This window comes from Cydia splendana, chromosome 14, assembly GCF_910591565.1.
Source record: "Cydia splendana chromosome 14, ilCydSple1.2, whole genome shotgun sequence".
NCBI classification, from domain to species: domain Eukaryota; kingdom Metazoa; phylum Arthropoda; class Insecta; order Lepidoptera; family Tortricidae; genus Cydia; species Cydia splendana.
Window position 1 is genome coordinate 4,369,708 of NC_085973.1, and position 27,693 is coordinate 4,397,400.

At 37.4% G+C, this 27,693-nt stretch overlaps 1 protein-coding gene across 1 annotated transcript in view; it reads right to left on the reverse strand.

Annotated features, from left to right (window-relative positions):
- LOC134797080 (SLIT-ROBO Rho GTPase-activating protein 3-like) overlaps nt 1-27,693 on the reverse strand; it is a 110,541-nt gene that overhangs the window by 38,083 nt on the left and 44,765 nt on the right. The window contains exon 2 of the mRNA XM_063769304.1: nt 233-416. Coding sequence (XP_063625374.1) covers nt 233-416 — 184 coding nt within the window. The remainder of the gene's footprint in view (nt 1-232; nt 417-27,693) is intronic.

Genomic DNA, 27,693 nt, shown 5'->3' on the forward strand with positions numbered 1-27,693 from the left:
CCCATATAACCTGGCTAGTGGCTTCCCAAGTAACCTATAGACTATCTGTATCTTACTTGTGTTTCTGTTCCTTATGCTTCTGATGCGCTGCGCGGACTAGCTTGTCAAGTGCGCGGGAATACTCTGCCTCTAGTTCAGCTCGTCTCCGGCAGTAGTCGTGTAGTTCTGCTGCGACGCCCATATAACCTGGCTAGTGGCTTCCCAAGTAACCTATAGACTATCTGTATCTTACTTGTGTTTCTGTTCCTTATGCTTCTGATGCGCTGCGCGGACTAGCTTGTCAAGTGCGCGGGAATACTCTGCCTCTAGTTCGGCTCGTCTCCGGCAATAGTCGTGTAGTTCTGCTGCGACGCCTGCTGCCGCTTCGGCACGTGCTTCTAGTATTCGCGTCTGCTCTGTCAGTTGTACGCGAATATCTGAAAAAAAGAAGAATAATTCAATTTGATGGGTTAACTCAGCGGTCGGCAACAAGCGGCCCGCGAGCCTCCCTGGCTATTTAGTATGTAATATTGACAACCGACAAATGTCTGATAATTTGATAAAGTCATCAATATTAACAAAGTGCGGCCCGCGTCAACTTCGTTAACTACTATGTGGCCCTTGGCTGCTAAAAGGTTGCCGACCGCTGGGTTAACTGATTCGATTCACATCTATATCTAAATAAATAGTTTATTTATATGAATATATTTGTCAATTACCGAGGCTTTATTCTTGGGGAAAAAAATCGTTTCCTAGGTTACCTAGTACGAAGGAAACGACCCGCACAGTAAAAAGCTATATTTGTTTAACTTTAAATGTAAGTTTAAATAATAAAATAATACTATATATACCTACATATTAGATAATGAAAGTCTCCTTCAATAGAAATCCATATAAAAGAAGTCACCGATTTGTGCTATGTGCCAAATGTGTGGTTAGAGTACTAAAAGTTACGTCAACGCACGAGAAAAATCTATAAATAACTTGCAAAACAATACGCTCAATTAAAACACAAAGAAAACTAAACTGTTCACTCGCTCCAGATAGTTAAAGCAAAACAAACGGCCATTTTCCTTTAATTACCAAAGTTCATTGACCGGCTCCCACAGTCCCTCAATTCAATTCCCCCAATCCCCCTCAATTTTATGCCCAATTGATATTGACAATCGGCAATGACGACAATTTGACGCGCAAATGCGTCAAATTATTGCAATTTTTGTTTCCGTGCTAAATTTGTCTCGGCGATTTTCACGTCTGGCTGTATTCCCATTGGTCAAGCTCTTTGGGTAACCAGTATATCGTGACCTCAAGGCCGATAACCCGATATACAATTGTGAGTAATTTAACAGAGAAGAGGACTAAAGGTGACGTTAGAATGTAAATTGCAGCTGCATACAGATTGCGACGCCGGTCATTGCCGCCGCTGTATGTGTAAAATTTTGTGATGAATGAGGACGAAGGACAAAAGTAATGCGGGAAGAAAAGTGACAGTAAAAGAACAGTGACAGTCAAAAACATGTACGAACATGTACAGACGATAAAAACAGAGAACCATGTCACCTTTATACTGATTGAGCCCTCAACCAGTGTTGGCCGAAACGTTAATGCAATTGAAAATTCTTGACCATTAACCAGTACAAGTTGAACCGTCAACTGTAACCGTCCGTAACCGTTTACGGTTCAATTTAAAATGGATAATGGTCAATTGCAATTAACGTTCGGCCAACACTGCCCTCAACTCCTGAATCGACTGGAATAACCAAATTGTCAACGTGCAATAAACCAATGCAATTTAAACCTTAACCGCGTTGAAATAAAATTGGATTTACAATGTGTTATTCCAGCAAGATTATTGTGGTCTCACGGAGATGTTAATTTTACATTGTGCTGTTATTAATAGAATAATTTGAATTTTGTAGAGTAAAATTGTTATTTGCGTTAAGTGGGGTCTAGACATTCAAATGTAAACCATAACACAATGGTAGAAAGACTAAATTGAATAAGTTTTTGTTTTTCGAATTTTTGTAACTTTACTCGCTTTATCTGGTAAAAATATGCATAATTTGAGCATTAGATGTTCCATTCTAATAAATAATGTGTTTTACTCTGAAAGTAGATCATGTCAACAATAGCAAAGCCAACTAGTTACATAAGTAGGTAATTAATTTTTACCACACCAGCTCGGAAAGACTTACTTTGCACTTCAAAAACTAATAGCAAAGTTGCATTTTATTCACATGTGAGGCAAAGTAATCAAATGCAAATTTTGAGTTGTTTTCTTAGGTTTGCTGGTAGAATTGACTTTTTAATGATGATTTTGGATAATAAATATTTAATAACATTCATTTGTATTTGATTTTGTTTAATATATTATTTTACATTTAATATTTGCTTCGGGTTGGTGTGGTGAAATAGTTATTTGTTTTACAAGGCAAAGTTGTTGTTTAACCGCTCGTGCTAATATTGATACCCGAGCAGGCGAAAGATTCCAAAATTGAACCACGAGCGTAGCGAGTGGTTCGAAAAATGGAATCTTGAGCGTTGCGAGGGTTTCAAAGCACGAGGGCACCACACCAACCCGAAGCAAATATTAAATGTAAAATATAAAACAAAATCAAACCAAATCAAATCCATATGAATGTTATTAAATATTTATCATCCAAAATCATAATTTAAAAGTAAATTCTACCAGCAAACATAAGAAACCAACTCAAAATTAGCATTTGATTACTTTGCCTCACATGTGAATAAAATGCAACTTTGCTATCAGTTTTTGAAGTGCAAAGTAAGCCTTTCCGAGCTGCTGCGGTGAAAAATTTTGTGTTTCACTCGGGGGCAAATTTTGTTTAACCCTCGTGCTTTGGAACCCTCGCAACGCTCAAGATTCCATTTTTCGAATTAAATATACCTACTTATTTACTTAAAAAAACAACCGATTTGCAAGACCGAAGTGATCCCATTAATGCTCCGTGAACAAGGTTTTTTACGGAGCATTATTAAACTAACTTAGGAACCATTCAGACTCAATTAATTAAAAAATCAATACACAATAATTCATCATAAAAAAATAAGCCAAACGTAAACCCCAAATCAATCCAATTATTTTTCCTTTTAAGTCATACACGTCATACATCACATAATACACGAACATCACAACTCAAATCTACTGCTAGTTTCATTCTAGACTCAACACTGCTTAGTTTAAGGTTCAATTTAGAATGCGTTAGAACTTAGTTTTAATCCCTAACGGTTTTGTAGTTGTTATTTATGTTTACAACCAGAATGAAGAGTTCTCAGATGCGAGGGGAGCACTGCACGCGATAATAGGCCATAAGTCGTATGGATATCATTGAAATTGGATCATTTATGCTTGAGGTGGATAAATGGGGTCCGTGGTGCTACTACCGACCGTAATCCACACATAAATATTAATAGATGTAGATGGGTGAGTGCGTTTGTGTGTATGTTTATTGGTAAAATATGACCTTTACCATTTGCATTAACAGTGCAAAAGAACTTTATTGAAAAATTGATACTTGACTATTAAGAGGCTACTCTGAACTTCAATAATTGTCTAGTGTCCGAGTCTCTGTCCCTGTTACTCGGATATAGCAAGAGCGATAGAGATGAACTTAGATTTCATTAGAGTTTACGGAGTTTGTAACTATCCGTCTCGAGCAACGATTTCGAGAGTAGATTTTTCATCTCAGAAACTCGAACAATAATGCCTTGATGCTTAGAAGCAGTGAGTAAAATTCGATTTTGCATCTAGTTATTGGGTTTATTGCGGTTATAAAATGGCAATAAAATACTGCCTGGGCAATATTTTTTTCTAAAATTTAGGCGGTTTTCATACTGGTGCCACACCCGAAAACCTCATCAGTATGTTAAAGTTTTCAATTAATTTTTACCTATTTCATTCGGCCTGTCCTATATGCTATGCTACCAATACTTAACTACCAATACTAAAAAGGGACAAGTTACTTTAGATTCAATTATAATTTTCCAAACGAGTGCATCCGCGGGCAGAGAGTTCGTTATAATCTCATTATCTTCTGACAATAAATCAGACTCGTTTATAATGCTTCCGGAGTTTTCGGCTTAATTTTGATTTATAGAACGACTTTAGTCTTTTAAAAGACATGAAAGATTGAAAGGCAAAGACATCCGTGTATTTAGCTTTTGGACCATACGAGTATAGATATTATCAAGGCTCGGAACCGGTTTTTTTTTCTCAAACTGCGAAATAGCTCAATATTTCTAATTATTTTATGCTCTTTACGTAGGACTGAATCATGTATTTAGGTATAAACTTTGTATTATTAGATTGTTCAATTAAAAATTTAAATTATAAAGCAAAGAACGAAAAAGAACGTAATATTACCGGTATTTTTTGTATGAAGAAAAAACCGGTTCCGAGCCTTGGATATTATAGCTACTATCAAATAGTTATTTACGATACAAGTGCGGAAAAGAGCAAAAAGGCGAATTACCTATTCGCACGTGTATCGTACAACGTTTTACAGTACATATGGCCCTTTAAACTTTTGACATACGCACGAAAAGTGCTATTTTACACACTAGTGCGGGAAAATAGGGCCATATGTACTGTAAAGAGTATTTTAAGTCGTCTGAAAGAGATCGCTTTTTGTCTACCTATTGCAATTTCATACATAGGTACCTCGTGGAACCTAATTGGAAGTTTTAAAACTACCTACCCAGGTATTCTAACTATGTGATACAGTAACCTTTAAATTTTCGACATTGTTACGTAATGTTCTAATTGCATAATTATCGCACTAGTGCGGTAAAGAAGCAAGTTTTCGGCATGCACCTACCTACTCATGACTGCAGTTCTCCATTTACATATCATCCTCTTTATAAGACATAACGGTATTAGAAATTATGCAAACTTAAACCCTATAACTTTGAAACAAAGTTCAAAGTCATGTGGGAAATATATAAAGGCTTAATGGTACCTATTACCTATACAGCCTATACTCATTGTCGTTAATTCCATTTTATGACTTGTTCTATTTATTAGTCCCATAATTAATATCGACGCGTACTCAAAGTCACTATCCGATACTAATTCACAATCATAATCGTTAATTAAATTTGCTATTTCATTTTATTGTAATCATTAATTTACAAAGTTACGGCTACAGTAATGAGAGTTACGTAAATGAATGTCAACCTTCACAGTTTCTCTGTAATTAACATAAATATAATAATAAACGATAATGTACACACCTCTTAATTCACATGTATCCGTAAACTGGTCAACTAAATGACTTTAACGTGAGAACAGTGAGAAATAGTAATTAACTTTTATGAAGAAAAAAAACATAAACCTTCATTTATTTAGTAGTAACCTTATATTTTAACAATATTTCATTTATAACATGAAAAATAACTTATACCTTACTTAGTTCGTATGACTATTAGTAATAGTATTAAGAAAAAAATCTTATTACTCACTAGGGAACAAAATGGGCTAGAATTAGACCAAGAAGTCTGCAACGATTTTGACGGCACACGCAGTGCAAGTGTTATTTTAAACGTCAAGCTTCTATGACATTATGACGAATAAATAACACTTGCACTAAAGTGTCATTCTATGGAACTTACTATGTACACGTGATGTAAACAAACCGCCATATTAAATTTGTCTCTGAATGTCAATACGTTACTAGTTACTTTTGTTTACATAGTTAGCAAGTTCCATAGAATGAAACTTTACGTGTGCTATCACAATCGTTGCAGATTTTTCTTGATCTAACTCTATTACTCTCGCTACTCGTGTGTTGGGAATACCAAGATTACCAAGCTTTATGGGAATAAAGTGTGTTGAAAGTTGTAAATCACTATCGAGAAAAATGAGAACCTATAGTTACCTCACAATTTTCGAAAAGGAGTGAATTATATCCCTCACAACACAACGATTGTTGATATACAAAACAAATGCATAAAAATAAAACAGCATTTAAGCCTTTTATCTACCAAGAGTAATTTTTTAAAGATCCCATAATAGTTCTAGCAATAAAAGCAGAGTTTTAAAGCCACGTCACGCCTCCCCCATCCATAGATTCAGCAAAGCTTTTAATCTAATTGTTTTAAAACCGGGGGACCATGGAATGTCGTGTACGGTTTTACTTTTTTTTTTAATTTCATTGGGACAATGGGCTTAGATGGTATCTGGATTTGTATAAAAGCTTGCGTAGTGTTTGAGATACTTTATATTTTAATTAGAGTATGTTGAAAGCTATTGTTGATTTTATACATTTTCTGTGAGAAATATATGTTCGTTCTTAGTTTGTGTAATCATTTGTATTGCTATACAGAATATGTAGTTATATTTACGATACAAGTGCGGAAAAGAGGAAATTTCGAAACGAGTGACGATAAATTAAAACACGACCGAAGGAAGTGTTTTAAATCGACACGAGTTGCGAATTACCTATTCGCACGTGTATCGTACAACGTTTTACAGTACATATGGCCCTTTAAACTTTTGACATCGCACGAAAAGTGCTATTTTACGCACTAGTGCGGGAAAATAGGACCATATGTACTGTAAATATATGTGACGTTCCACGGGAAAAGGTACCTTATGAGGGTTTCTAGTTTCGGAGATATTAAATGTTTTGTAAAGAGGTGAAAAAATGCTCAATTTTTTTTTATTGTGTGATCTGAAACCTTAATGCGTAACGTTTGTTTACCTGTTTTTATTTTTGTTATAAGTTAGTTATAAGCCTAGTAATGTCGTCTCAGAGTTTAGTAGAAAAGGTACCTTATGGAAAAAAGATTGAAAATTCCCAAAAAAACTAGCCAATACGGGAAAAGAAGTTTGGTAGAGAACTGTATTAGCATTCTGCAAAACTAATTTGATAATTTCAGTTCTGGTTGGGGCGCCTCGCAAATATTATAACCGACATCACAAATCCAAGTAGACTGCTATTATACCAAAGTTACTCTCGTCAAGTCTTTCTTAACTAGAATAATCTTCATTTGGTTTGGTCGCATGCAGTAAATCAGCCATTGGTTTGCTGAAAAATGCCAATACCCGACGCATTACCTTATGGAATATCTGAGGTCATTGAACCTCAATGCCGCTTATCTTCAATAGCAACCGAAATATATTATTGATAAGAAATAGACGATTTATACCATCTTAACCTCAAAATATTATTAGTTTATCCTAACTGTTCCATCATCATCATGCCTCATCATGTAACTTGACCACAAGGTACCTTTTCATTACATACAAATTATTGGTCTTTTTTAAGATTATTATGACGAAGAACTAATTAAATTGGGGGCAGTTTAATGTAAATTAATATTTTCTATTCATAAAAGATAAACTGTAATATGATTGATATTTTGTAGTGATGTATTATTAGATTTATTTCCATAAGGTACCTTTTCGTAAATGTATGGAGCAAATACTGTTATTGTTATGTAAGTTTAAAGTGGCATAAGGGGTTAAATATAGTATTTAGTTGGGGTTTTAGGATTTATTTCATTTGAATGACAGAATTTCTTTCATATGTGCTCAGAAAAATTGATTGTGTGTCACATTAAAAGTAAAAATATTCAATTTTGTGATTTTATATGAAAAAGTCAGAAAATACATTTTCACCTCTAAATCGGTATTGTTTATTGCTTAAACTGTCTGTCAGTGTCGTTTTCTAATAGATAAAATTTAAATCTTGAGAGCTCATTGCAATCAATCGTGAAAATGAAATAAAACTTTATTTCCAAGAGATTGGTTAGTATACACATAAATCAGTCGATATCAAAAGTTTCTATTTGCATTACAGAACAAGTCGCAATATTTTTTTAATCTCAGATATATAAGGTATTATTATTTGTAGTCAACTATGTAACTTACTTCAGGAACATAGTTTTTTAGGCGGCTAAACTTAAAACTTCTCTATCGTAAAGTTGCTCATTTCACAACATTATTTTCAAAAAATCATATCTCTGTAACTACGCAACCTAGAAGGTTGATCTTTTGTGTTATCGATAGCTTATTTATTGTAGATTACTGGGGTATGCATAACTCCATACCCGCCATAAGGTACCTTTGACCGTGGGACGTCACATATTTCATTAGGTATGTATGTAACTATGTTGTATATCTTGAAAGTCCCTTATTTGTTTACAAAATTTAAGTAGATACCTCATATTATTTTTAATGTGTATGTGCACATTTTACACTATGTAAATGTTATATAAAAAAAAATGATTTCATGCAGTCGAATTTTTTTGTGCTACCTAAGGAAGAAAGGCGGAGGAAACGACACACGTAAACTAACACCGTAGTCTGTGGACGTTTACAACTGTAAAAGTATGAGGACTCCCTATAGTTTGAAAGCTCAGGGCCCTATTACATAGGTACGTAGTAGCAGTAAACATTCAGTTTCAATCTACTAAAATGTTTACAAACAGTCCCCCCATACGTATTAATATGAACATTGACTACCTCTCACAGATTGTGCATTATGAAGCGCTTACGTAGACTCGCATTACCTCACATGGTGCCCTTTAAGCCTTTAAAAGGCAGAGGGAATATATTTCCCACATGATTTTGAACTTTGTTTCAAAGTGATAAGGTTCAAGTTTGCATAATTTCTAATACCCTTAAGCCTTATAAAGGGTTAAAATATTTCAACTCCACCAGGCATACGGATCGTATTCTACACCATTTTATACAAAAATAAGCTCAATTTTGGCAGATTGGAATTAAACCTACATCCCGATGTAACATGTTGTGGACGTTGTGGTATAGTGTTGCAGCAGCAGCCAAAAGGCGGCGTCACTAGCAATTTCCTTCATAATCTGAGATTATGTCGCTATCGCGATTGGAGCGTTCAACTCCCGCCAATCATTTTATAGCAGAAATGAGCGGTTGCGCTTTCATACTCGTACCTAGTCGTAGTCGCATGTAAGAGCGCCAATGTACGATGATCGTGAGTCCTGTTAAATGCTCTATCTACCCAGTTGATCTATGAGCATGAACGATGATCCCAGGTGCTCCCCCATCAACAAAGCGATCCACATGACAGACAGATGAATTCCTTTTCGACCCTTTTCACCCTAGCATTCATCAGTCGCATTAATAGAACAGACACCTGAGATACAACCTTTGGTCGACAGAATAGAACCCGTAAACCCGAGGCCTGTCGCGAACATCGAAATTTCGTTATCTGCCTCTATCGCTCGAATATGCAAGAGCGATAGAGAGACAGGCAGGCTTCTATTTTCGATGGTCGCGATGAGTTTTTTGAGATAACCGTTTCAGCAAGTGTTCACCAGTAGTATTTTAAGAGGACAAACACCTGAGATACAAACTTTCATCGACATGTCATGACATGTACAGAAAACGGTCGTAAGTTAACAGAATAGACCTCTCAAATTCAACCTTCTGTGGAGAATAGGATGCCAAATGGTGGTCGATTTTTCATTGGCGGAAGGTGAAATTTAATAAGCGAGAAATCTGCGTTTTCTGCATGATTGGAAGGGTAATAAGGGTATCCTTGCAAAAAGAACAATGATATCGGAAAATTTATTAATCAAGGTAAAATTTTGCAAGAGTTAAGATTAGGGGCAGAGCGGTAGGTACATTTTTGTCTTCGAAAAATCCCTCTGACTGACACTTATCTGACACAATATCACTGAAAGTTATCCGTTTTCCATAAATATAAGTTAAGGTAAACTGACCTTGTAAGGTAAGTAAGCTGGTAAGCAGTTCAGTTGTAAGGTAAATAAGGTAAATTTGCCCCCGTGAAACACGAAATTTTTCACCAAACCAACCCGAAGCAAATATTAAATGTAAAATATCAAACAAAATCAAACCCAAATGAATGTTATGAAATATTTATCATCCAAAATCATCATTTAAAAATCAATTCTACCAGCAAAGAAAACAACTCATAATTTGCATTTGATTACTTTGCCTCAAATGTGAATAAAATGCAACTTTGCTATCATTATTATTATTATATATTATTATTTATTATTATTTATTAAGCCTTTCCGAGCTGGTGTGGTGAAAAATTTCATCTTCATCTGTAATTTGCGAAAACTATCAAATGTTTGTTTCAAACACGACTCCGTAAAGTCCTACGGTTGCAACGACGCCTGCAATTATGCAATATAGTATAGGTATGGTATGGTATAGTATAGTTCCTATCGCCACAAATCCGATTAAACACATCATACGCCACCATACAACACGCAACCTTTCAAAACTGGCTGGTTATAAATACATAATTGATAGCTGAAAGCCATTTTGCATTACAATGAACGACATGTGTCCACTTTCAAACACAAAAAAGCTGTAACTAACTTTTTTTACTTGTGATCTAGACTTTATGCTTCAAGAGATATGGTTGCTTTTAGAATGCGTTGGTTTTTAGAGTTAATGCGTTTTACGTATTAGATACAAGCTTGACAAACTGCAGGTATTTGAACACCCGCATCCCGTATGCTCCGGTGCAATTAAATTATTGTCATGCTATGCTGTCATTAAGTAAGGATTTCATGTGGAATGGGATAATTGCCTGTCACTTGTCATGCCATGCGTCACTTTCGCACTTACATATTTGTTAGAACGTGACAGAAATGGTGACATATGATAAAGAGCCGACCATCTTAGCCCTACTGTAGGGATATGATGGTCATTCTTGTCTATGTGACAATTGTGACAGCGTGATAAAACGGTGTCGGTCTCTTTCAATCCCGCGGTTAAAGTGACGGTTATTTTATCACGTGGATAAACCATCCATAATACGCCTGCAGACGGGAAATGTGGCGAATGTAAATTATATATAGCTAACTATAAAGAGAAAGACCATATAATAAGTGTTTACTTCCATACAGTTAATGAACCTATACAAGAAAAGAAAATTTCTCAAGTTATTATCACTGAAAGGCTAAAAATTACTGATATAAACGAAATACCATCTATAGATGGTCAAGCAAATCTTGTCAGTAGAAAAAGGCGCGAAATTCAAATTTCCTATGAGACGATATCCCTTCGCGCCTACATTTTCAAATTTGCCGCCTTTTTCTACTGACAAGATCTGCTTGACCAACTTTAATAACAAATACCATCATATATATATATAATTTAAAAACCAGAACGGGATAAAAAACGAGGGAAGAAGCGAGATGGCGCCTTACAAATTTCTAAAAAAGTTTTTGACACGTTTCTCGAATACGACGCACGTATGATAAGAAAAACCTGTTCAAATCAATTATCTACATATGGGAATAGAACTAGACCATAAAAACTATCGCTTCCGATGCGTATTTAATTTACAATAAGGAAAATAAATTTTCATAGCAATCTTCATCGGCCATATCTCGGCAACTCTCGGTTGCTTTCGTTTGGCGGTGCTACAGATTAGACCAAATAATCCGTAAGTTAAAGTAAACTAAATTATGTTTGTCATGTTGGTATACAGGTATTTCTGAGTTTTTTTACACGAAGTAAAATAAAAAGTGCTGCCAACCTCAACCTTAGTCTATAGAGCCCATACGAGTGATTTATGTCATATATGACTTATCATTCTTATCAATCAAAGTAATTACTATATTATTATTATCAATTTGTATTTTGTTGTTTTAAATTTGTTTTTGAGTTATATTATTCAGATTGACTTTCACGGCTTCGGCAAACATTGCCATTCGTCCGGGGAACGGGCTAAGAATGCTGAGATGGGCCAAAAATACAAAGTTGATAGTAAGTTATGTAGGTAGATTAAAGTGCATGTTCAGATGTTATTGAGCGACCTGATAAAAATAAGCAAATGTACAGTCAGCAGTCGGCCAAATATCGTAATATTATTTTGTTGCCATAGAAATAAGGATGTGGTCCGATATAGTGGCGAAATATTGAGAGACAAAAGCGGCTAAATTCAGTGGTGGCTCGGACACTTAGAGAGAATAAATATCCTAGGTTTACAAATTAAATATCCTAGGTTTACAAATTAAATATCCTAGGTTTACAAATCATAGTGGGAATTGTCTCAGGATGTAGGTTGCACCTACTAATGTATAAATCTATGTCCTCTTTTGTATTATAGGTATATCTGCCTATGTCTGTTTTTTTTCCCAATAAAGAAAATGAAAATGAAAATGAATGGGAGAGGATCGTGCCGTGAAGAGAGCGCAGGTACTTGGGACAACAAAATGAGAGACGCCCGAGTGGACGTCCTAGATTCCGCTGAAACGACGTAGTTGCTCAAGACCTGCTCAACCTCGGCCATGGCGACTGGCGAGAGCTATCGCAAGACCGAGAGGACTAGACTACCTATGTTTGTATGAAAAGGCGATTTAAGGGCGGTGGTCGTCCATATTCGTCTTAAGGCGAAAATTAATCTAATGAACGTTTTTGCAACTAGGCTTAATAAGAACAAATAATAATTTTATTTTGAAACAAGTTTTAAATAAATACGTGTAGATGAAAAAATACAATCTTGCCTTTTATCAAATCACTCATTTTTTGACAAATTTGCGAATTGAGTTATCCAAATAACGGCTACAAATAAGAAATCCCTATCACAGTTTTAAACCATGGCAGGGTTGAATACATAATAATGTCGGTATTTAACTAAACATAAGACGAACTCTTTATTTCATTTACTCGAGCGGAGCTGCGGGCCCGTCTAGTATATTAATAGCTATAGATAATAGGGTATTTTCCTACTGGTCAAATCAGTTACTTTTTTAGAACTGTCAAAACGATTTGCTAAAATATGGAACTTATATGAAACATTACATCGTGACGTCACGGTCAAGTCAGTCAACCCACCTACTTTTTATATTTCTATCAGATTTATTAAATAGAACTTGTGTTTAAAAATAACTCCTATCTGTGTTTTTCTAATAATTATCTGGTGCTTTATTTCATACATGGTGTAAAATAATTTATTTTAAATACCCTATTCCGCCAGCGGCGTCATAGATAATTTTGTGAAGCCTGACCTAGCCCAACTTTATCGTCGCCAACTTCCGTCGACAGACAAATATAGCCATAGACAAAAGGAACGGACAAATAGAGGGTTGCTCTTGTTACTTGAAGCGGGTATTATATAACGTAAATGGATATTTGTCATCTCCATATTTAGCCCTAAAGAAATCAGTAAAATATTCTAGATTTTCCTTTTCAACAGTACTTTGCGGGAATCCCAAATTTTCTTACCGACAGCTCAGGCGATGACTGATGGCCTCTGAGGAGTTTTTCTACACAAGTTACCCTCACACAGGGTGGCGTCTAGTCAAACATAAACACGCTGTATACACATCTTTCCCCTAATTTGTCAGGAACGAAAGAAAAAGCTTGTGATGAAAAAATTTATGGGCCCGGAGGGAAAGTACCTTAAAATCTTAAGTTAGCTAATTTTACTTAAAGGAAACATTTGGAGGAACTTTCGACCTTTATCTTCTTCCTCGCGTTATCCCGGCATTTTGCCACGGCTTATGTGAATGTGAGCCTGGGGTCCGCTTGACAACTAATCCCATGATTTGACGTAAGCACTAGTTTTTACGAAAGCGACTGCCATCTGACCTTCCAAGCCAGAAGGGAAACTAGGCCTTATTGGGATTAGTCCGGTTTCCTCGCGATGTTTTCCTTCACCGAAAAGCGACTGGCAAATATCAAATGATATTTCGTACATAAGTTCCGAAAACTCATTGTACGAGCCGGGGTTTGAACCCGCGACCTCCGGATTGAGAGTCGCACGCTCTTACCGCTAGGCCACCAGTGCTTTTCCTTCACTTGTGCACTTTCGATCTTTGTATGGAAAATATAGTTTGCTCAATACGAGTATAAATTTTCTATCTAACCAGCAATGGCAAATAGGCGCCAAAGTTACCGGCGCCTCTAGCGAGGCTAGCTTCAATATTCTGCCATGCCTTTTGTCTGATGATATATGGCCTAACTGGAATCTGGTTTTACAGCGTCGCTATAATACGTACGTGTTTATACTCGTAGTTATCTGACCATAGTTGAATGGTCGTTACTGTCCTTTCATGATTTCTCCATAAGGATGTGTTTGGTTTTTCTCTTGTTATGAATATGTATTGTAGCTTAGGGTTTATTTATACGTAATGTTAAATGCGTAAACATATTGTTATTAACACTGGTATGTAGTTTTTTCGAGATATACAGAGTGTCTCCTATCATGGGGCTTTAAAAGCTGGGCTCGATTCTACTCGTTACACTGAGCTACTTTTTACTATGGGACCAGCCCCGAAATCGGTAAAAAAATATTGGCTTTTTCATACATATTGGCTGATCAGATGGCTATGTTTTCTATATAGCCAAAAATATCTCATAGTAAAATTAACTAAATTAGCGAGTAGAATCGAGCCCCGCATTTAAAGACCCATGGTGGGAGACATACTGTATCTTTTTCAAGTAATAGAAAAATAATATGTATTAATGCAAAACTACATTTCTGTAATACTGCTTTTTAAACAGATTTTAACCGGTTTATTCCTCAGATGGATGTGAGGGTTTTTAGGGTTCCGTAGGCAACTAGAAACTCTTATATTAGCTAATATTTATATCCAGTTTTCTTTTATCTTTAATAAGCCTAAGATTATTAAAGCATTTAGCTTCTCTTACAATTTCAGATTTACCGCCATTACATCATTTGAATTTAACACAGTAATCACTGTATATTTATTTACTTATGTTATATTTTAATTATAAATCATAGCGCAATCATTATATCATTCACACAATTGCGTGCCAGTAAACATTCTACTTTCTCCAATCAAAACCAAACCGTACATATAATTAGTTGTTTACAAAACTATGACGTCATTCCTTTGTTTCCTTCTAACCAATCATCAAAAAGTTATCTCGAACGTCTAATGTGATCCGCTTTATCTCAAGTTATAGGTCTGACATGTGTTATCAGGCCTACCGCGAGCCACGTTCGACGTGTTGCCTCTCTGTCGCACTTGTAAATACGTACGTATGTGTGACAGGGAAACAACACGTCGCGGTAGGCCCACAGTTCATTAGGGTGTGAATAACTATTTTTAAACCCATGTCTACTCTATCATAATTTGACCCTTGTAACTAATATGATTATTCGTTATCAGAGCAACAGATAAGGGATGGATTTTTCAATGTTCAGTCATCCTCTACGAAGTGGTGATATTGAAAAACTTTTACTATGCGACCAAGCTAGAAATCGCAAAAAAGTGTATGTTTGATACATTTCTTCGGATGATCGGAGATGTCAATGTAAAACAGTAATTCTTGACCGGCGATGTTCCATGGACCACTGGCGGTACACTGGAACAATCTCAATTGGTCCTCAAATTCAATGGAACATTCCTTTAATGATTAAATTCGTCGTAATGACGGCCAATGTGACCAAATATATAGTGACACCTTGGATGTGTTCTGTTCTGACATATTAATCTATAAGTACGTACTTTCATTTGATTTTAACTATAGTTTATGTTTTTCCTCAGATTGTACTAGTGGATTGTCCAAAACTGATATATTTACCATTCTAAAGCGATATGTTATGAGCTCGTCTTGCGTCAACGTATTTTAGGGCCACCCTGTAGTGTAGTTGGAAAACCAGATTCCGAACAGGCCTTACATCCAGCCTCAGACAAAAAGCCTCGGGAACGGAATATACAATATTTACGGCCTAGAGCATTCTGCAACTTCGGATGCTATTGCATGGAATGTTTGCATTGTTGGTAAAGTAGGAAAATGTGTTTCTTCATAAGTCTAATAAATATTTTCTAGAAAGGATCCTTCAACTTGGCGACCCAGGATTGGAATCAGGGTAAGAGCATTTATTTGAGTGATGTACGATTAAGTATTAATTTTTTTATGATATAGTAGGCAAACGAGAAGACGAATCGCCTGATGGTAAGCCATTACCGTCGCCCAGGTCCACCCTGCACACATGGTTGCAAGTGCGTTGCCTGCATTTAAAAAGGGAGTACGCTCTATTCTTGTTCTGTTATGAATGTTCCGTCACTCAACTCAACATCTCAAGAACTCAAGATCGCGTCGCGGCTGTCATCCGAATGTCTACGCAGAGTCCTTGAATACTTCGGGCATACAGCAAGGAAAGACGGTGGCAACCTCGAAAAGCTTTTTATGACCGGCAAAGTGGATGGGAGAAGGCCTGGACGTGGACGCAGTCCAATACGTTGGTCTGACCAGATCCGCACCGCTCTTGACTCCACAGTTCACATGGCTCTCCACACCGCCAAGGACAGAACAGATGGAGAAAGATCTTGAGAGAGAAAGTGATACAAAAGGGAGGTCACGACCCTCAATATTGAGGAATACGACGCAAGGAGGAGGAGGATGTATGTTTTGTACTGTTTGTTTATCGGTATTACGTATACTGTCGCCTAGTACCTATATAAAATCCATATTGGTCTTACTGTAGGGTAGAACTAATCCGAATTGTCTTAAGATTGTCTATTAAATAAAACTATAAACATCACTTCTTTATGTAAATTGACTTGACGTGGAATCCCTCTATAATCATAACGGGGAACTCACTATCCGCTAATGTGATTGATGAATATGCCAAGTCGTAATACTCTCCCAAGCAAGACGTAATGACTTCTTCGTTTACCAACAAAAAACTCGGGCAACAATGTTAGTTTGTTTTTGTGCTCCCGTGATAACGGGTATGTCTGTCCCTCTCTTTTAACAGCTGAGTGAAGGCGAACGATAATGAGAATCGGTATCAAAAATCGACCGCTTACGAGAACCGTTAGGCAATTTTTGAAACGATAAAAAACGGTACACATCTGCCGGCACACGTGTGGATTACAATATAAACATGTGCAAAATGGGATGGACAAAGTAATCTTGAACATGTCTTTTGTTGTAAACGAAACACATATGCTTTATCATTTAAAATTCGATCTAGCAGGTGCTTGCCACCATCTCTCATGTTACTACATACAAAGGTGCGCTTGCAACACTTTTTTAATTCGCAATCACTAAACGGCACTGATATTACGCGTTCTGCCAACGTTCCCACAAAACAAAGCACTTCGCAGCTTTCCCAGGCATCTTCTCATCCAAATAAAAAAAAAGTACATACGTAAAACAGTTATAATTAGTTATTGGCATTTACACAACGTTTTTGCTACTAATAGATCATAACGGCGCGATCGTTGCAGAGTGAACCGGTTTTGCGTGCACTATATCGATCAAAAACGTTCGAGTTTTAAAAATTTGTGTTTTTTCGTACCAGGGAAGGCATTGGCGTCGTCCGGAGGTCCCCATTCATGGCGAGGTTGCACTATGCAATGGAACATCGCGGTACCGACGCTTGGCAGCGCGCGGCGCGGACTGCCGCGCAGCCTCCGGTTATCCGGGACCTCACCCCCCTCCCCTAACGACCCCATAGACGTTTTTCGGGAGCCAAGTAGAGTGCGTTCGTAAACAAAAATAGTTTCATTCATGATTGTGACTTCGGTGGCTATTTTGACTGCGGTTCATCATCGATTGGGCTTTTCCGCGCTCGCTGTTCAAGTGTATTCGTTCGAATGATCTCAGATCTGATAGTGTAGGTATGTTGTGTTTCCTGTTGCACCAAGCCGTGATATCGAGATGAACCGCAAATAAAATCATTATACATATTCCTCTCGGTAATACTCTCGCACAGTGATAAGAATGGTCAGACATGAGGTCATTATTTTCCTCTCGTTAATACTACACCACCACACATGTAATTCGTAAATGACATAGGAAAAACAGTTTTAAATCATAGTTTTATGCTCGATAGTACAGTAAACAGAATGATTTTTCGTATATCAAATGGTCCCTATGACTCACGTTAGACCGGGCCGGAGCTTCCGGAGCTTCGTTTTCTATAGAAAGCACCACGTGATCAGTGATCGCTGATCACCGATCAGCCGTCATAGAAAATGACATGTCGGACGCCCCGACCCGGTCTAGCGTGAGTCATCCTGTATGCTTGACGTTACATACTGGTCAGATGTGATATTGATAAATAACTGACGATATGAAAATAAAAATCTTCAACGTGTACCTTTGGTTCTCTTCAATACCGACTCGTTAATAATGTTTAAAACAACAAACAAGCATTGAAACAACATAAAAAAACATCATTTGACTTTGAAGCAACAGTTATTTTCGTACAACCGGAAGCCAGAGATCGCCACAAAAGCTCGGAGAACGCTTCCATTGTCACTACGGGTTTGTACGGCAACAGCCAAACGATATGAAACGAAGAATGACGTATATTGATACAGCTGTCAATCTGAAATACGGCTTTTTAGCGTAGGCCGATTGATTTAAGACAAGGGCTATATCCGCGAAAATCGAAGTTCGTCATTTGCGGGATTTTTTTCATTGGAGTCATCATTGGAGTAAAAGATAAAAATCTCAGCAAATTGCGAATTTCGGTTTTCGCGGCCTAGCGCGAGTACCGTGCGTCTTTTGTCTTAATCTTAGAGCCTACCCTAAGATTAAGACAAAAGACACACACGAAGCTCTAACTCATTATCAGACATATAATTTATAAGAAGTTGCCGTTTTCTCTGTCAATCTCCAGATGACTAGAAGAATAGATTTATTTCGACGTAAACAATATATCAATCTATGGAGGAAACAGTAGGCGTTACATAAAAAAATATAGATGATTGAAGATGTTGATGTCAACTTGAGCCAGTCTTCTCCGAGACCACGGGGACAACGCCGTCCTCGAAACGTCGGAGGTACATATTAAAACTTAAATACGCGATTAAGTCCCGTTGTGCAGTTTGATAATCTCCAGATGTTTGACCACCGGGCCTTTTGTAGGTAAAGTAAATACATAGTTTTACTGTGAAGGCCACGGCCAGACACAGAGTGATTCATACACATACTACATAATTAAGGAATAAGTATAATAAAATAAAATAAGTAACAAGTTTGTCATATTATATAGCCTTAAATAGCCTTAAAACTGACACCCAAAGAACTCTTCTACATGAACATGAGATAGGTCAATAAGGTAAGTAAATATCTGCTTTTCACCTCAACAAAACGTGAATGTGACCCCATACATCATCATACATGCTTGTACAAGAAATACCGTCTCAATTTAGACAACAAAAGACCCACTATCCCGTTAGAATCTGGGATTTGTTTGAAAATTTGTAACATAGAAAGCGTTATGAACCGAGACTGATTGTAAATAACAGATCTATTGAGGGCCTACCGCGAACTACGTTCGACGTGTTGCCTCCTTGTCACACTTACGTACGAATTTACAAGTGCGACGAGAGGCAACCCGTCGAACGTGGTTCGCGGTACGCCATCAGCACCGTGAAAGAGTTTTGACCTTTACGTAAGAATCGAATGTTTTTGTTTTTGTATCAAAGTTTTTGTCAGGATCAGAACAGAACTAAGTCCGTAAAATCGGCAATTAGTCGGTTGTATTTGCTTAAATATTCTTGTTGCATTTCTTTTTTAGTTAGGGTGTGTAAAGGCAAATAGGTTTTAGATTTTGGAGAATCAAAACCACGTTTTGTTTAACTACGACTAATTGAGTTTTAAAACTGTCGACTAAGTATAAACACTATAAACTGAATTTGATTATTGCTAGTTTACTTATCAGGAATAGCTTTCGAATTAAATTTCATTTCCCTTTATAAAATACAAATCGACGTTAAATTAAAATAAAAACTAGATACGGGTATGATTTCAACCCTGTCAACTCTTCAAACTTATCAATCTAACTTTAAATTGCTTACAAAGTCTAACCCGCATACTCGTGAAGTCAAAAACTTAGGGGCAGAAATGCATTTTCTGAAGCAGAAATTCCCGTCACGTTCTTGACTGTTTACTGCACTTATGGATCGTATCTTTATTCTAATCTAAAAGGCCGTAAACGTCTTAGTACTAACGGTATATACGCCCATTTGATTATAAAATTGGAGATGCAAGGGGCGGAGTGCAGCATAACGATCTTGGTCATGTATTCTGCTTCGCAGCGCGCGAGAGCAATTTCCAGAGCTTTCGGTAATCCAGTGTAAGATGACCCAGAGATCCTTAACAACTACAAAGTCTCTTATACTGGTTTGAAGGAATATTCAAATAGTCCTTGCTTGCTAAGATATTGGAATGAAACTTAGGCAGTTTATAAACATCGCTAGCCGAACGTCCGTCTTAGACAAACCAGTATTAGCGTGACTTCGCGAGGTTCAACAACTGCTCGTAAGCGAAGATCACATTTATTATCTATTTGTGGGCACTCGCCTGTTGATAAGATAGGAATAGCAGCTGTAAGCATGAGCGATAAATCGGGAGACTAGTCGGCGGATGGATCCGGGCGGTGTATTAGCATATCAGACGGTGGAAGTTTAACGAGATCGAAGATTAGATTTGGAGGAGCTGGATGAAGTCGTGGAAATTAGCTTCAGGATTATCTGATGCAGCCGGAAAGATGTTGGGTACCTTCATTTATTTATTACACAGTTTTACAGTTCACACCACTTGCATTGTATACAGCTTTAAACAGTCGGAATAGTTTTGTTTCATGACTTGTTGTATCATATGATGAGACGTTGCCGGAAAATAACTTATTTGGTGACTGCTATAATTATTGGCCACTACATAGTAATTGGCCACTCTTGACAATAAGACTTCTATTGGCTTGTATCTTTCTGATTTGTTAGGAGTGGCCAATTACTATGTAGTGGCCTATAACTGTAGCAGTCACCATATAAGTTATTTTCCGGCAACGTCACATCATATGATACAATGTCACATCACATGAAACAAAACTATTCCGACTGTTTAAAGGCTTTAAAGCTGTATACAATCCAACCCTACCAGATGGGTAATGGGTATATTTTGCTTTAAGGCTTACTGCGAGGTGTATGATGTTTGGTAAACAAACAGCTCTTTAATATTGCATGTCCTAAAACCTATAACTGTCCCAATGTTATTGATACCTAGATTCCCTAATTCTTTTAATATTGCCAAAAACAAGCCACAAATATCCGGACACGAGTTAGGAATTCCACCATTATGTTTTATTTTCGCGCAGGATGTTGTGAAACTCCACGAATATTTTGACAACATATCGCCTGTCATATTCCACCACCCGAAATAGTCCTGAAATGTTTCCATTTGCTATATTTCAACTTTGCGGAACGAAGAAATATTTCATACGCATTCTCTGGAGAGTCTGGAGGATGCATAAATCTTTCTAACGCGTTTTTCACATTCCGATTATGAAAAGTGCTCCATCACAGTTCCCATGTCATATTTGATTGCAGACTTTGCTAAGAGAAAAGTTTTAAATACCTATTTGGAACTACCGTATGCATATTATGTCGTATTTTACAAAATGACAAAAATGAGAAGATAAACTAAATTGGAATCAAAATATTCCATATTCGCACATCTGCACCAGATATCTCGTCAAATATGTGTCTAAAGGACCAAATATTTACACGAAAGAAAGAACTTATACGAAAGAAAGTCAACGTTTGAGATTCAACCATCATGTGAATGCATACATAATAATGGGTAGATATAAATATAATATTGCCAGCTTATGCTCAACGACCCCAATTATTTTCTACTCTTTTTTTGTGGGACTATATCAGGAAATCCAATTTTACTATAGAAAAAGAAAGTAACTGAAGGTGATGTGCAATCATAAGTACATTTATCACACTATATTCTCACCATAAAATTACGGCTTCAGAATTAAGTAGGTCGGCAGAACATTTACGATACCTATATTAATAGCTCCACGCCCTATCACGAAGTCCTGTTTTAATTCAACGAAGTGTGAATTTTCCATTAGCACCAGTTCCATAATTATCCAGGGCTCCAAGTGTTTATAATCCGTAGCGCATAAAAACTTAATTACTCGTTAAATGCAGTTAATGCCACATCAACAGCAACATATGTATACAGAGTATCGACCGATGTTTCTGAACGCAACCATATTTGACCGAATGGTTTTATTCGTATCCATTCTGGTAGGTGTTAAATTTAGGGCGTAAAGGAAACTATGAGAAGTCCATATGAAGAGTATATTGTCGAGGAAATAGGCACTCATACAAATTTAGTCTGATTAGCAGCAAGGTCGAAACGAATGTGACGGCATCACGCACGCGAACAAAAGCTGCATATTTATTCAAACATTTAAACTTGTTCCACGTGCGTTTATGCAGTTACCTATAAAACAAGATTCTTTCAGTTTACGAAGACACTTTCCAACACTGGCCCTTAAACCAAAGCAATCTTGTTTAAACACACAAACACAAAACTTAAATAGTGACCCACACTTCACTATAACACTAAATTAACAAAAACATATGCACTGAACTTTCGCTGTACGGTGTACCGTATTAACAAAGTTCAGTTATCCACATCATGAATTGTAATTCAATAAATGTTTATAAAATAAACAAGTCTTTTAATTTCACGTAATCACTATCATGTTTGACTAAACCAACAAATAACCATGATGATAATTACATTAAGAACACAATTTTTACATAGTATACATAGTTAAATGTATTTACCTATGACAGTAATGTGAGCTGTCTCACAAACTTACTGTGTTTAACTTTACACAACGCTTTTGTCAGTATATCTGCCAACATATCATTAGTATTCAGATACTCAATAGTAATCTTATTACTATTTACAAGTTCTCTAATAAAATGATGCCGTATATCGATATGTTTGGTCCTAGCATGATGTAAAGAGCTCCTACACAATTTTAGCGCTGACTGATTGTCATTGAAAATTGTCGGTACAATTTCTTTGTTTATAATTTCTTTCAGAAATGTACTAATAAACAAACCCTCTTTACAAGAATAAGACAAAGAGTAGTATTCGGCTTCGGTAGAGCTAAGGCTAACTGTTTTTTGCTTGCGACTTTCCCAAGTAACTATTGACTCACCTATTTTAAAAACATAGCCCAGTATACGACCGGCGGTCCACGTCGTCACTGCCCCAGTCTGCATCCGCATATCAGGTGATGTCCTTTCTTAAAAGTCAAACGGAGATCCAAGGTACCTTTCAAGTAGCGCAGGACTCTTTTGGCTGCTTTCCAGTGGGTCTCTGTAAATGATTCATTAAATTGACTCATGTAGCTAACTGCGTATGCGATGTCTGGTCGGGTACAGATAGCAATATACATAAGAGAACCTACAAGACCTCTATAATCATAGGTATCATCTCTTTGATTGCCCCTAGGTAACTTAAGAGCGCTATTACATTTCGGCGTTGAGCGAGTTTAGGTATTTTATCTACACACATATCATAAACTCTCTATGATGCCTTCAAAATCCGTAAATAATGGCCCACGTTACGATAAACTGTTTTGTTACAGCAAATTTCTTATCTGTGAAAATGTGGTAATAGCTTCATTACTATATCAAAATCGATTTGGTAATGACATTCAAATTTCGAACATCTCTGAAAAAAAAAGCAATTTGATTTGACCCCTATTCTAATATCAGTCGAGATGACGTTTTATTCGAAATCAAATGACAATTGCATACAATATTGACAAATCTCGCTTGTAAGTTGGTATCGGACGATATGGTAATCGACCCCGACTCTAGTTTGTCTTTGAATTAAAAAAAACTACGGATGCGTGACATGCGTGAAAAAAGTTTTCATTTGCCGCCATTTGACGTACAGTTTATCTTTTAATTAGTTTGTAAGTAAAAAATAATTTGTTTTGTTGTTTTTAAAGTAACTATAACAAAAGTTTCGTGTAAAATGTACGATAAAGATGTTTCGGAGACGCCATATCTCATATCCGCGAGTTCCGCCAGAGAGGAAAGTGCCCCAATGTCGGCTGTAATATGAGGTTAGTGAATATATCATAGAAAGTTTATAATATGTGTGTAGATAAAGCAGTGTATGTAACTGTACATAATTAGGCATTAAAACACTTGTGTGATACTATTATGAAACTCATTTCATTCGTTTCATAAACCCACACTCGTATTTTAATGCCTTTCATTATGTAGCAGTCACATAAACTACTATTACGCGCTGCGGCAGGCCGTGCGAGCTCAGTATGCCGATCCCTTCTACCACACTCGCACTACAATGATGGATTAAACATTCTTGATCCTTCGCGAAGCATATTGAAATCAACCATAACAACACTAACTGTACTTAACTTTTAAAGTTCTAAAACTGTTATTTGGTATAGTACGAAAATACTAAATGCAGTGCAAATGTACATAGGGGCTGTTCATAAATTACGTCATCTATTTTTGACGATTTTTGACCCCCCCCCCCCCCCCCCCCCCGCCCCTCAAATCAAGCTTCGGATGAATCTGTTTCCTGCTACGTCATGTTACCATCATCCGATGTCCAGACCCCCCCCCCCCCCACTCTTCCCATTTGAAACGACGTAATTTATGAATAGCCCCATACTCGTACTTATGAAGGTATATTACTCGAAAGAAATTATAGGTACCTACTCGCTTATTTACATATTTCGTCATTGCATTTGGTACCTATAGGTTGTAAAGTTTGTATCAACGAGGGTTTAAAAACGAACTGGTACTGAGGATCTGATGATGATTAAGGTGGTCACGGATACCAATCAACCATGTAGTAACATGATTAGGCTCGTTTGATTCGTCTCAACAAGATCTTTGACACTGAAGATACACAGGGTCTGATGATGGAGCTGGAAGGTGGCCACGGGTACCAGTCTATCATGTAACTAAACAACTTCGTGTTTGGGCTCGTTTGATTCGTCTCTACAAGATCTTTGACACAAGACAGTACTCAGGGTCTGATGATGGAGCTGGAAGGTACCATTACCAATCAACCATGCAACTAAACCACATCGTGTTTAGGATCGTTTGATTCGTCTTAACAAGATCTTGACACTAGGTGATACTCAGAGTCTGATGATGGAGCTGGAAGGTGGTCACCGGTATCAATCAACCATGCAACTAAACCACTTCGTGTTTAGGCACGTTTTATTCATCTCAACAAGATCTTTGACACAAGGTAGTACTCAGGGTCTGATGATGGAGCGCGAAGGTGGCGACGGGTACCTGTCTATCATCATCAGCTCCATCATCAGACCCTGAGTAGTATCTTGTGTCAAACATCTTATTGCGACGAATCAAACGAGCCCAAACACGAAGTGGTTCAGTTACATGGTAGACTGGTACCCGTGGCCACAGTCCAGCTCCATCATCAGACCCTGAGTACTAACTTGTGTCAAAGATCTTGTTGCGACGAATCGAACGAAGCCAAACACGAAGTGGTTTAGTTGCATGGTTGATTGGTACCGGTGACCACCTTCCGGATCCATCATCAGACCCTCAGTACTACCTTGTGTCAAAGATCTTGTTGCGACAAATCAAACGAGCCCAAACACGAAGTGGTTCAGTTACATGGTAGACTGGTACCCGTGGCCACAGTCCAGCTCCATCATCAGACCCTGAGTACTAACTTGTGTCAAAGATCTTGTTGCGACGAATCGAACGAAGCCAAACACGAATTGGTTTAGTTGCATGGTTGATTGGTACCGGTGACCACCTTCCAGCTCCATCATCAGACTCTGAGTATCACCTAGTGTCAAAGATCTTGTTGAGACGAATCAAACGATCCTAAACACGATGTGGTTTAGTTGCATGGTTGATTGGTAATGGTACCTTCCAGCTCCATCATCAGACCCTGAGTACTGTCTTGTGTCAAAGATCTTGTTGAGACGAATCAAACGAGCCCAAACACGAAGTTGTTTAGTTACATGGTAGACTGGTACCCGTGGCCACCTTCCAGCTCCATCATCAGATCCTGAGTACTATCTTGTGTCCAAGGTCTTGTTGAGACGAATCAAACGAGCCTAAACACGAAGTGGTTTAGTTGCATGGTTGATTGGTACCGGTGACCACCTTCCGGCTCCATCATCAGACCCTGAGTACTATCTTAAGTCAAAGATCTTGTTGAGACGAATAAAACGAGCCTAAACACGAAGTGGTTTAGTTGCATTGTTGATTGGTACTGGTGACCACCTTCCGGCTCCATCATCAGACCCTGAGTACTATCTTAAGTCAAAGATCTTGTTGAGCCGAATCAAACGAGCCCAAACACGAAGTGGTTTAGTTGCATGGTTGATTTTGGTACCGGTGACCACCTTCCGGCTCCATCATCAGACCCTGAGTACTATCTTGTGTCAAAGATCTTGTTGAGATGAATAAAACGAGCCTAAACACGAAGTGGTTTAGTTGCATGGTTGATTGGTACCGGTGACCACCTTCCGGCTCCATCATCAGACCCTGAGTACTATCTTGAGTCAAATAAATACATATAGAATGTCAGGTCGTTTCAAATATTTTTAATCCTGTCCGGTAGTTTATTAAACTGTACCATTATAAATTATAATACTATAAAAACAGTGCTAGGATCAAAGTCTCTCGTTGCGGTTTACACGCACACAGTATAGCGTTTTACACGGCGCCCGCCGCACACAATGATAAAAAACCTCGTCGTCGCCGTTGAAAATGTGCGGAGCCGACCGACACATGTCCTGCCTCTACAAGCTCTGCCGCGGCACTGAGCTGGCGCAGCGCGCGTCATCGGTAATATAGAGTAGTTTTCAAAAAATTGCCAAAAAATTATAGTAGAATTTCATAAACACTAATGTATACCAACAGTATAAGCAAACGTTGCAGATTGCTTGAGTATGAAAATGACTTCGATATTAAGTAGATTTTCGTAGGAATTGACACTTGTTTCGGAGAGAAAATCGAGTTCGTTTTACTTTGATTTTCTCTTTCTCAAAGGTATGTAGGAAAAATATAGTTTGATATGCCTAAAGTACAGGGTATTAGTAATACAATATAGCCAGGTTTAGCAGAGTAAAATTCTCAACATTTCCAAATAAGAGCTCGCCATTCAGTGCTTCACGGGGTTTTTCGGAAACGACCATCAGAAAAAAAATCATTACTAATTTAATAAGTCCTTTTTCTAATATTTACAACGATATTTATAAAGATAAGAAGACGCTTTTACTGGAACAAGTACTCATTGTTTCTAATAATGAGCGCAAAGTCCTGAATTTCGTCGACTAGTATCATCAATTTTGCATTATTTCGACTTTTCTTGTAAGAGCGCTCTTAAGTCCTGTTTCCGTGGGAGTAGGGGAACACTTACACTCTTCCATTTTATATTTCTTCAGCACCATCGCGATATAACTCGATTGATCGAGAGTAATTTTGTTTTCATCTCTACACAATCTCATACCTAACACCTGATGAGCTGGCCCTAGATCTGTCATAACAAATTCCTTCATTAATTTGACTTTGACATCTAGCTTATCACGTTCATCACCTGTCGAAAACAATATTATATCGTCAACGTACAGAGCAATGATTATAAAGGACCCCATCAGTCGCTGAAAATAAACACAAGGCTCAGATGATGACTTATTGAACTTCAACTTACTGCATAGAACATGATCAATCTTCTCGTACCATGCCTTTGAGGCTTGTTTCAACCCGTAATAGCTTTATTTAATTTGTAGACCTTACTTTCTTGACCTTTAACTATAAAGCTTTCCGGTTGTTCCATGAACACAGTTTCCTTCAAGTCACCGTTGAGAAATGCTGTTTTTACATCAAGATGTTCAATCTTCATACCGTACTCAACCGCCAAGGCTAACAGAGTACGTATAG